This window comes from Hipposideros armiger, unplaced genomic scaffold (genome assembly GCF_001890085.2).
Source record: "Hipposideros armiger isolate ML-2016 unplaced genomic scaffold, ASM189008v1 scaffold_70, whole genome shotgun sequence".
NCBI lineage: Eukaryota > Metazoa > Chordata > Mammalia > Chiroptera > Hipposideridae > Hipposideros > Hipposideros armiger.
The window spans coordinates 3342711-3355302 of record NW_017731420.1 but is presented as its reverse complement, the minus strand read 5'-3'; the positions used below and the strand labels follow the sequence as shown (position 1 = coordinate 3355302).

Sequence of the window (12592 nt, the reverse complement as noted above, 5' to 3'; positions counted from 1 at the left end):
ACATAATCACCATTATGTGAATATTATCCTTTAAAAATTTTATAAATGAAACTATGATAGTTTTATTTTCATTTTCAATTTTACTTCAGAGCCACAGTTCGCGAGCCACAGTTTGCTGACCCCTGGTGGCTCTCTGTCTCAAAAGTTTGCCGACCCCTGTGCTACACAATCTCTTTTTGTCCTGTAATATAATTTGTTTGCTTCCTGTTTTGTTTTATCTTACTAGTCACAGCCTTCATATCAATTAAAAATGAATTTTGGGACAAGCTGAGTGGCTTAGTTGGTTAAGAGCGCAAGCTTTGAGCAACAGGGTCACTGGTTCGATTCCCACATGGGCCAGTGGGCTGCGCCCAAGCTGAGCTACCCCTGAGTTGCCAGCAGATGGCAGGATGGCTCAGCTGGCGAGAGCATGTGCTCCTAACAACAAGGTTGCTGGTTCGACTCCCGCATGGGATGATGGGCTATGCCCACCCACAACTAAGATTGAACACAGCACCTTAAATTGAGTGGCCGCAAGCTGCCAGCAGGCGGCCGGATGGCGACTGGACTTGGAACTGAGCTAGCTGTGCCCTCTGCAACTAAGATTGAAGGACAATAATGTGGCTGTTCCCCTTCCCTAATTCCCCAATAAAATCTTTAAAAAAATAATTTAAAAAAATAAGAAAGAATTTTGTTACTAGATAACAGAAGACTCAACTAACAGCAGCCTAAACCGGGGGTCAGTAATCTTTTTCTCAAAGGGCCAGATAGTAAATATTTTGGTTTTGCGGTCCATGTGGTTTCTGTTGCAGCTACTCAACTCTGTTGTTGTGGCACAAAAGCAGTCACAGACAATATGTAAACAAGTGGGTACAGTGGTTTTCTAATAAAACTTTATTTATAAAAATAGATTGGGGGCTGAATTTGTTTGCTGACCCCTGGTTTAGACAATACAGATTTTTATCATCCCACTTAATAAGAATACCATAGGTAGACGATTAGCATCCCTATAACTCTCTTGATCTTTTCCAAGCAGATAAATGCTATCCCTTTTATCTGGAAAGCAAAAGCTTTACTCCAGAAGCCCCCGGTAGACTTTCTATTATGACTCATTGGCCAGAACTGGGTTGCATGACCACTACTAGCTGCAAGGGAGTCTGAAAATCAAGCATGTAGCAAAGAGGAACAGGGTTCATAATCAGCTCAGAGTAAGCATAAGTTGTTGCCTGGAGCCGAGCACTTGTCATTTCAAATAAAATCTGTTGTAACAGGGTTCTATTAGAAGGGAAGAGGGCTGCTGGATAGCAAACTGTCCATGTCTGCCACAGACTTATAACTAAAATTGGAATAGAAATTCTAAAAATAAGATCTAGTTTTCTAAACACCAAATTCAATATAAAACTTCCTTTTACTGAACTAACGTAAGTGATTTCAATTTGGAATCAAAACTACAAATGTTCTAAAATGAAACAAAAATAACTAAGTAATCCAGTTGTCAACATTATGTTCAACTTGAGTCCCTTGTGGTCACACTAAGTTCAATGGAGCATTCTGGTTTTAGGTAACCAAAGATCTGTTCAACTCTCTACTTGTAGTACAGTGGTCATCATGAGATAATAGATATCAAAGGCCTCTGAAAAACATGAAGTAGTAAACCAAACTCTTAGGTTAAACAAATGGGTCCTCAGGTTCACCTTTAATATGAAACATTCTTAGGGAAATTTCAGGATGTTTGCTGAGGCAAGGTTTGCAGTCACTTGGACAGACAGATTTTAGTAGTGAAACCACCCTCCCTTCCCCCAGAATGCTAAGTGCAATAGTTAAATTTTATTATGGTCTTTTAATCTAGTCTGCAGCAAATGAGTTTAAACCACTATAGAGAGGTATAATAAACATTCTTTTAAATGATTCCTACTAAGGTCTTATTTCCTTTGGAGTGTGGGTTTATTGATAGGTACCCAGGGGCTACTTCTGAAAAAGGCAGAAACGTGGCTGTGTGCCTTGCAAATACATACAAATGAGGGCTTGGGCCCAAATCTTTACTCCACCCTTTAAATAAAATCTCAGTAGTTTTATACTTAATAAACCTTACCTTGTTTATAACAGAGGTAAGGTTTATAGCGGAGTCATAACCTACGTATTTATGTACATTGTATAGTAATATGGGATCAGTCCATACCTGTGGGACACCATTAAACATCCTTCCTAGCTGCATCAGCTCAGGGGTTGTTGTTTAACTATTTCATACCCTGGTTTTGTGTAGGTTACATATATGCACAGATAAACAGGATTAGTTCTTATCGAAACCAAGAAGTCAAAATTTGTTGTTGTATATAAACCCTGCATATGAATATGTTACTCTTCTTTATTAGTGGCAGTGTCTTTCTCCTCTGTTCCTATCTTTCTCTCCCCTTAAAATAAAATGAATTCCTATTGTGTTCTATAGGCCTGCAAGATTTTGAGATTTTTCTCTCTATTTAGTCTAAAGTCCCTCTAATTATTTCTATGAACTATCCTCCAAGAATTTTCTACATAGGCTACCACTGCAATCTGAGTTTTCTCTCTCTTTCCTCCTTTCCATCAGCCCCACCCAACCTCCATTGCAGCACAAACTCAGGCTACACTAAGGTCATATAGCCTCAAGCTTTGAGCATCAGTTGTCTCAAACCTAGGTAGGGTTGACAGGGAAGAGAGTAAGGCAAGAACTGAGAGCAAAACAAGAGACAAAAAGGGTTAATAGGAAAGGAGCAAATAGGAAAATCATAGGGTACCTTAAATTTGGCACATAAGGGTAAAGACCCTGGAACAAGGAAGCCCCAGCTTTTGTGTAGCAAGATGCATAACATGTCTTGGACTAACCATGGTGAACCAGCAGTAAAGCCACGTGGGTGACATTGGGGGCAACTGTCAGACTTGAAAGTGATGATTAAAGATACCAGAAAAATAAGAAAGTGAAGAAAAACAACTCATTTCTTTTACTTCAGTAAAAGCTATAAAGTATGTAATATATTCTTTCAAACAGACAGGTTACTATTTATGCCTCATAATAGGTCTCTCAGTTATTGTGCATACAATTAACTATAAGATTGACCAACATCAGTTTATTTGGTTAAAATAATAAGCAGTTTTTATTATTTGTTGCTTGTAAAACAAGAGCTGCTTACAAAGTAACAGGAAAAAATGGGATGCAAGGGAGAAGTTTTAAGAGGGAAAAAGGTAAGTAATGAGATCCATGCTATTTCTTACCTGTCTTATTAAAATTTACCTTAAATAGATCCACATGATTGAGAAAATTTATCATTACTTGCTAATTACATCTTACACAAATTTATGGAAGTTGAAGAAATATGAATTTATGCTATTGGAGGGCAGAACTCAAAATCTTCTTCATGGTGTGAGGAGGAAAAGAAGAGAATGAAGATCTCTTCAGTTGAGAGACTTCTTTTTTTCTGGATTTCTTAGGCTTTTTTGCTGAGTAGCTGCTTGAAAAAGATGATCTCGGAAAAGATGGTAAAGCAAGCAGCAGAGAATCCAGAAATGGTAAGTGTTCCTATTTGTGTATATTTTTCACTTTAAGTTCCCACTAAACTACCCTGATCAGCAACCTAGGCCTTCAAGTCTGGGCCTCAAGGAAGGACTCTACCAGCCCACCTCTGCCTGCTGGGAGCTCAGTCTTTAGAATTCGAGCCATTTTTCCAAGGAGAAGTCATCCTTACCTTGCTGAGAACTCTCTAACCCTCTACTCTGTGTCCTTGTGTTTCTGCCTTCCCTCAAATGGAGGATTCTGGATTTACCATAAAAGCTATATTATAAAGTCAGGATCTTGAGGGGTCTTTAATACAACAGCAGTTATCTTAAGTAAGTGATACAGTTTGTCTCTAGAAAGAACCCCCAGCCTCGTGACACTTCCACTGTGCCAAATTAAAATGCCTTTACCAGTTGGGAGAAGACATTGAGTAAAAAAGCTCTCGAACCTATAATTTTTTCTCAATGTAAAAGTAAGCTTTGTTTTTCTAGTCTACATCTCTTTAATAAGAACCTAGTAACTCATTGAAAGGGTTGGTGGCAGGCTGTAAAAAGAGTTACTGAGATTTTAAACTGTTCTGCTTGCTTTGTTACAAGATCATATAAGCATGTCTCTAATAAGACAGCACCGTTTGAATTTATAAAAAAATGATTACAAATACTAATACTTGGTTGACATTTATAAACGTAATTCAGGATATTACACTGATCTTTAAAAATACAACAGAAAACATTTGAAAATATTCTCTAATGTTTTCATTTAAATTTAGTCCTTTATAAGAGGATGGATGACATCTTTAGTTTAACATTGCCCTTTCTTGACTTTGCAGCTTTTTTCTAAGCAAATAGTTGTATTTTATCTCTTTCTTCCAGAACTGAAAATATTTCCCCAGGGAAAATAAAATGTACTGCCTCTTGGTGTTTAAACAATTCAAAATGTACTAGAGTGGCAAGTCAAAGCAATAAAAGAATCAAGGATGCTCTTTTTAAAAGAGTAATAAAATCTTACCTCTTAGGCAGGATGGACCCCCTTAGGATCCAGTTATTATATATATAAAAAGAAGAAGAAAGAGAAAAGTAACTGAAGTAGCCCCATTAAAAGGGAGAAGTGCCCTCAAATGTGGTTGAATAAAATGTAAGCTAGTTGATGCAGGAAGTATTTCTGCCATGAAGAGCTAAAGAGTTTGCTCAATAATAGGAAAAGGTAGTGATCTATTTAACGTTTTCAAGAAAAACAACTACACTAACTACATTCCTTAGATCTGCACACAAATTGAAATCTATAGTTTATCCCTGATTGCAAAGTCAGCATATTAGTCAGTGCTTGTATTGCTTTACCCAAATTCTCAAGTTTTACTTCCACACACTTTCTATTTTATTTCTTATTTTGGTTCTTGAAAAGACAAGTTAAGACCCTTCCTCTTGAAAATTGGGTTTTAAAGAGGATATTGTAGGGATAGTCCACATTTCAACCTGGAATTTCATCTACAAACCCTGGGTAGAATGGGGCAGGGAAAAAGAGCAGACAGATCAGTTGTTTGAATTTCAACTGTTTCTGGGACTCCTATCAAAGTACAATTGATGAGAACAAGCCAGTTCATGGAGCCTAAAGTAGCCACGTAAATGTATGACTGTGACATTTATTTGTTTGCTAGGTAAACACATAAAGTCTGAACTGATGCATATCACTTATGGTTTGTATGGACTTAGGATACAGAGGTCTCTATTTTGCAAGGCAGAATAGATTTTAAGATATTGGTAATCATGAGGACTCTGGGGAATGAGAGAAATTGAAGAAAGTGTAACCAAATAAGCCCCATAAATAAAGCAGATGGTCCCTAGAAGCAGATTAAACAGTACTGTTTTATCCTAGTAAGAAGAAAAGAATAAAAAAAGAAATATAGTGCCAACTTAATTAGCTTAGTTAACTTTAGGCAATGCTTTCAAAGGTAAGTTTTGAAGTGTTTATGAAGAGTCATTAAAATTTGACGTCAAACAAATGCACTAAAGAAAAATATAAACAGTCAACAATAAAAAAAGATATGTTAAATTCTTAGAAGCAGTATTAACTGCAAACCAGGAGAAATAAAAAATGCTCCTACACAAAAACCTAAAAAGTTTTGTTAATATGTGCTACTTTTAACTACTACAGAATTATACGGATTATTTTATTTGAAAATAAAGTGTAATAGTTTGGAATAGATAAGTGTCTTTAGCAAAAGAAAAGTTTGTTTCTCTCTCATCTAAAAGAAGCTCAGAGATAGGCAGTCTAGGGCAGGGATGGTGGCTGCATGATGTCACCTGAGAGCTTTCTGCTCTGCCATCTTCAGTGGCTTTTACCTCATGCTCAATATGGCTGCTTGAGCTCCAGTCATTATATCCACATTCTAGGCGACAAGTATGAAGAAAGTACGACAGAAGGGCTCACTTCTTCTTGTGGTGGTTTTTTTTTAAAGATTCTATTGGGGAACTGGGGGAGCGGAACGGTGTTGGGGAATCAGGGAAGGGGAACAGACAAGTTGCTGTCTTTTTTGTTCTTCAGTCTAGTTGTGGAGGATGTCGCTTCACTGGCCCATGTTGGTATTATCATTGCGCTCTTCCCAGGTGAGGCAGTCACTCACCAGCCATTGGATGGCCTCTCACAGCAGCTCACTAAAATGCACGCCTGCTGCCGGCCAGCCCCACTGCAGCAGGGGCTGCAGCCTACGCCATCGCTGGTGACTCATGGCAGCCCAGTTCTAGGTTGAGCTGTTGTTCACCATCTTAGTTGTAGAGGACGCACTGTAACTAGCCCTCATGTGGGATCCGAACTGGGGCCATGCTGCTCAGAGCTGGCATCCCAAGTCAACTCTTAACCAATGCACCACTCGGCCGGCCCCCTCACTTCTTTTTGTTTTTAAGATGTTGTCTCAGTAGTCCCACACAAAATTTTTGCTTACAGCTCATTAGCCAAGAGTTAGTCACACCACAGGTCCACACCTAACTGCAAGGGAGCTGGTAAGTGTAGTATTTTTGAAGGGTATGTTGTTGTCTCTCCAAATAAATTCAGGTGTTATTGCTGTCAACAAAGTCACTGCCACCAATCTAATGCCAACAGGAGTCCCCAGTCTGTAATGCAGAAAGAGGAGAAACTATTCAGATGAACAGTTTGCAAACCAGGGAGAGGCAGTCTCTGGTGGGAACAGAACTGTTCCCACTCAGTTCTGGTGGGAACAGAACTGAGACAAAGGGGAGGCCCATATATATAGAGAAAGTCCCTGCCCTGTACCTCATTCAACCATTTTTATGCAAATAAGAAATCCAAATTTGTACAGTTTGATTGGTCCAAATAGCACTATCCTGATTGGTCAGAACCACAAATCCAAATTGGCCATTATGGAGCCACTCTGATTGGTTAGTAAAGATGCAAATGAGTATATAGTTGCACAGCTCCAATTGGACAGGGCAGGTCTCAGCCCAGTGGTTGAAATACAATTCCAGGAACTCCTTTATAAGATTCAGCTCAGCCAGCAAGAATGCAGTGCAGGAGACCTGGCAGCTCGGTTTGTGGTTGTTCCTTAATATGCAGTGCATGAGAGGTCTTTGTAAACAATAGTTGTTAGACTCTGATTATGAATTTGGGCCCAGTTAATCATAAGGAGTCCTTCTTGGCAGATATATGTGTTCTTGTGGCCCCCATTACTAAGAGAGAAGGGCAGAATAGATCATGGAGTAGGCTACCAGCAATCTCTGCCATGTAATGAAATATAAGATGCCAACAATAGAAAGCAGATGAATTTTATGCAGTAGATGTATTCCTAAGGAGTTTCTGGAAGTGCATCATTGCTGTTATTATTTTGTATATTGAACCATAATCTGAATACATTAGAGGTATCAGGAATATGCTGGCGAATATATTCTGAATTGTAAAACATTTTATATTTTTAAAATGTACCTAGTTTGATTGTTTTATTAGTTCATATACTTTTTTCTTAGGTCCACTTAAAAGTGGGTCTGAATCTCTACATTGCTGTTCTGAAAAATGGCGGAGAACAAAATGGACTTCCGCTTCCCGTTTTACTCATACCTCTCATTCCCTGCCCTAGCTACCATCACCATATATATTTTTCTCTCCACTTCTTTTTCATTTTGGGTAAGATTAGACTATGTAAAAGGCCATTGGGCTCAGAGATGGGTGCTTTGAAGTGTGTTCATGTGATGTGGTAAGGAGGGAACACACCAACGGCAGTGCTATCAGATGCCCCAGGAATGCTGGCCTTTGCATAGTTCATCCAGTTCAGAAAACAAAAGAAGTACAGACATGTTACAGCCATCACAAGAATGGCTTGAGCATAGCAGGAGGACAAAGTTTTAGAGAGCCAGGGTGGAATTGCTATGCAGGAATAAGTGGTTAGATTATTATCAGAAACTATCGATGAAAGAGAGTGTTCAGGAATACTGTGTTATGAAAAAGGGTTACATTTCCCCCCCCCCAACTTTATTCCCCCTAGTAAAGACTTATTGAAATAAGTCAAGGAAACAGATTATATAAAAAATTACTTAGCATTTTATTTATTTTGATATAGGGAGGGAGACTAGGAGAGAGAAAAATTCCACGAGTTTTCCCCCAACTCTGTATTTCACTGCCCAAGACGACTAATACACTATAATGTAATATTGTAAAATAATAATAATAATATAGCAAAACACATAAAACATCAGAGTATTAGGTTCTCATTACCAACACTTAATAAGTGATTTTTTAAAAATTATTGAGATAGGCTTCAAATATAGGAACTTTTCTATTAAGAATACTCACCTAGAGTCGCCGGCGACGGCGTAGGCTGCANACAGCAGCCCAGCTCCAGGTTGAGCTGTTGTTCAGCATCTTAGCTGTAGAGGGCAGTGTCACTGGCCCTCATATGTGGGATCTGAACCGGGTCCCAAACCAGGTCTTAACCAACGCGCCACTTGGCCGGCCCCATTAAGGTCATTTTTATATCTTCCATTTCTTTCCTTATCATGCTATGTTTTCTTTAAATTCTTGAGTGTGTGGAGTATATTTAAAATAACTATTTTAATATTGTTGTCTACTAATTCCATCATCTCTGGCATTTCTAAGTCTGTTGCTATTGATTGATTTTTCTCCTGTTTGCACAGCATACTTTTCTCCTACTTTGCATGCCAGGTAATTTTTATCAATGCTGAACATGGTGAATTTTACATTGTTGAACACTAGATTTTTATTGTATTCATTTAAATACACTTTGTTCTGTAGTACACTTTGTTCTGGCATGAAATTAAGTTACTTAAGATAAGTTTTTTTTATTAATTTTTAAAAAAATTTTTGAGGCTTGCTTTTAAGCTTTCCTAAGCTAGGTCAAGAGCAGTCTTGAGGGCTAATTTACTCCTTTCCTCATGAGTTGCCATTCTTAGGATTCTCCCAATGTCTTGTTTATTATAGTCTCCCTACTCTGATAGATAGAAACACAAACTATTTCCAGCCTGGTTTGTGAGCTCCTGAAATTGTTCAGCCTTTTCAGTGATTCTTTCCCCAGCCTCACATTCATGGATTCGCATGCACATCTGTACACCCCCACATGAACACAGGTAAAAATCTGAAAGGAGTTCTCTGGAGCATTTTCTCTGTATAAAGCCCTTGTCTTCGGTCTTCTGTCCCACAAATTCTAACCTGAGCTTCTTTGAACTTTTTCTTCTCAACTCAGCAAGACCTCAGGGCTCTGTCTGAGTTCCCCCTCCCTCTGCTGCATCCTGGAGGCTCCTCCAGGCAGTAAGCGGGGTAAGTGTAGGGCTCACCTCTTTTTTTTTTTCTCCCTGAGTTAACAGTCCTGTATCATCTGTTGTGCAGTGTCTGAAAACTGCTGTTTCCCAGTTCATTTTTTATATTGATGCTGTTAGACCAATATTTCTAAAATATAAATCTAATTGTGTTATTGTCCAGCTTTTAAAATCTTTTATACATGCCTGTTGCCCTCAAAAGAGTCCAGACTCCTTAACTTAGCTTGTAAAACCTGTAAGAGTTAGGGCTCTTTGGTGGCAGGCAGTAGAAAAACAAACACTTGTGGCTCTAGTGAAGAAAAAATTTATTGCTGGGATATGGGGTAACCCACTGATTTAAAGGAAAGGCTGAAGCGGAGATTTAGGCAAACCAGGAACCAACGATGCTCAAGGTTTCTAGGAATTTTTTATCAAGACCTGCTCCTTGGGTCTCTCTGCTATGGAATCAAATGAGGAGCACAGGAGTATTTGTTCAGTTGGCATGAACTTGGATCAGGTGCCACCCAGGAGGGCAGTGTTCCCTGATAGTCCTACCTAGAAAGCCACAGTGGAAGAGGTAAGGTTTTTCCCAAGGGAATAAGAGACTCTATTACTAGGAGAAAAAGCGAGAGGTGCTGTAGAGTAAAAATCACAGGTGCTGTGGCTTTTAGGATCTGGCCCTAGCCTCCCTCCCGAAGCCTCTTCTCTCACCACTCACATGCTTTGCAGCCGGTGCTTCAGCCACACTTGAACCCTTGCCATGTCTCTAATATGCCAGGTTCCCTCACACCTCAGTGAATTTGCACTTATTTCTTCTGCTAGGAAACATTTGTCCCCTTACCCCCTCCCCCGCCCCCCCAAAAAAAACCCCACACATGACAAACTTGGTTTTTATTTCTGCTCATATCCCCCACCTCTGGGAAGCCTGCCTCTACCCTCCTGGTCTAGATTACATGCCCATCCTATTTACTGCCATAGACCTGTGTTTACTTTTCTTACACTTATGTCCAACTGTAGTGATGATTTACTCTCATGGCTCCTCATAGACTGATAGCTTCTTGGTAATAAGGACAATCTCACTTGTTTTGATATTTTGGCAACACATAATAGACACTTAAATTTCTGTTGAATATCAAATAATATCTTTTTCTCCGTAGGGCACTCTGTTGGATATGGATGGGCCCCAGCGAACTCTGAACCAGAACTTAGAGCTCAGATTTCAGTATAGCGAGGATAGTCGCTGGCAGTGGTTTGTTATTTACACCAAACAGGTGAGTTCTCAGGACAGAGCATGAAAACCACCTGTGCTGACCTGCTCTCTTGCTTGCTTGAGTGGACAAAGCATATTACCCTAACCCAAGTGGAGCAGAGTACTAGAATATGCTATACCAGGATCAGCAAACTGCGGCTTGTGAGCCACATGCACTCTTTGGGTACGTTCCATCTCAAAAGTTTTCCGACCCCTGGAAGAACCAATCCTGTCCCTCACAACAATTTAAAAATTATTCAACAGCCATATATATATTTTTACATAATCACCATTATGTGAATATTATCCTTTAAAAATTTTATAAATGAAACTATGATAGTTTTATTTTCATTTTCAATTTTACTTCAGAGCCTGCGGTTCACGAGCCACAGTTTGCTGACCCCTGGCGGCTTTTCCATCTCAAAAGTTTGCCTACCCCCGGTCTATACTAATGTTTTACTCAGTTTACTCTCAGTATTAGCCCTTTTACTTGGTGGCAACTATCTCATTGAGACAAAAGGCACTGCTCTGCCAGTGATCAAGGAGGCGTTTTCGGAAGCGGAGAGGCCAGGAAAAAAGAGACTGTGCCTCAAGAAAACACGGAGCTTTGTTCACTGTAGGACACTCTTTCCCATCTCTCTCCTGCTCAGACCTTATACCATAGAGCAGGCAAAGTATCTAGATCTTGACAGTCCTTTTGTAAGTTGATGAGCACCAGAAATATATGGAACTTCTTTTACTTCAGGCAGGTATTATGTAGAAAATAAATGCTCAACAAACACGAAGCAATAATGGAAATGAAGGTTATAATTGAGAACTGTTCCTGAATGCAGTAAAGAAAAACCTATTATCCCTGAAACCTACTTAAGAGAAACACTGATGACTTCTGATGAAGTAACATAACCTGAAGGCATATGAAGAAGAAATTTTCTCTTGATAAATTACTCGTGCCTCTCTAGATACTACTGTATCTAGAGGATTTTAAGAGGTAACAAAATAAAAGAGATCCTCCCACAAATGGATATCTGATATTGTAAACTTGGCCAGGAAAAAAATCCCACTTTGTGGGCATGAGCATAAAAATAGAGAACAATGGAATTAGCGAGAAAATTGGAATACCTTACTGTCCCAGTTATAATGGTAGCCTAGGGTCACCCACCGCAGTTTCTCTAGTAAGCTTCGGGGTCTCCGTTTATTCACTTTTTTATACCTGCAAAGATTGGAGACAAACGTGGATTTAGTCATCTTAAATGGCAGCAACAGCCCTTTGTATGGACACTGCAGTCTAAGTTTGCTCTTCCATGATATAAGCTGTTAGCCAAGATCTTGATAGGGGAAATTAAAACAGATAAATGAGTTGACCAAGAATAAAATAATACTAAAAACACATTAGCATTTCTAATTTCTTGTCCTTGGTTCTAAATTCTTTGCTCAATGAGATCAATTTTAAATGGCAAGTCTCCAGCATCTCAATAATGATAAAAGAATGACAACAGAAATGTCTTTACCTGTCCATGTTGAATGGGACCAAGAGCACTATGAGCAATTGAAAATTTGGCTAACAGAACATGTTCAATTCAGTTTGCTAAAAGTGAGGTATGATTAATCATAGCTATCACCATGTTTATAACGATGGTGGCTTCCTGGAATTGCAGGTTGGGGAAAGTTTGGCAAAATATTGTATACATCAGTAACTGAGTTAACACGACTTTTTTTTTTTTTTTTAAATTGGGGTATTGGGGGAGGGGAACAGTGTTGAGGAATTGTGGGAAGGGGACCAATCAAGTTGTTGTTCTTCAATCTTAGTTGTGGAGGGCGCCAGTTGCCATCTGGCTGTCCATTGGCAGCTCGTAGCCTCTAAGCTCAAGGTGCTGTGTTCAGTCGGAGTTGCGGGTGGGCGTAGCCACTATCCCATGCGGGAGTCGAACCCAGCACTCTTGCTGTTAAGAGCGCATGCTCTATCCACTGAGCCATGTGGGCGGCAGCTCAGCTCAAGGTGCCGAGTTCAGTATTAGTTGCGGGTGGGCATAGCTCACCATCAAACAGGCACTCTTGTCATTAGGAGCACGTGCTCTCACCAGC

General features: G+C 39.5%; 1 protein-coding gene across 1 annotated transcript in view; it reads left to right on the top strand.

Annotated features, from left to right (window-relative positions):
• The window catches only part of SNX31 (sorting nexin 31), a 77901-nt gene that overhangs the window by 54092 nt on the left and 11217 nt on the right, over positions 1–12592 (top strand). Inside the window, exon 11 of the mRNA XM_019642529.1 lies at positions 10419–10532. Within this exon, the coding sequence (XP_019498074.1) occupies positions 10419–10532 (114 nt within the window). The remainder of the gene's footprint in view (positions 1–10418; positions 10533–12592) is intronic.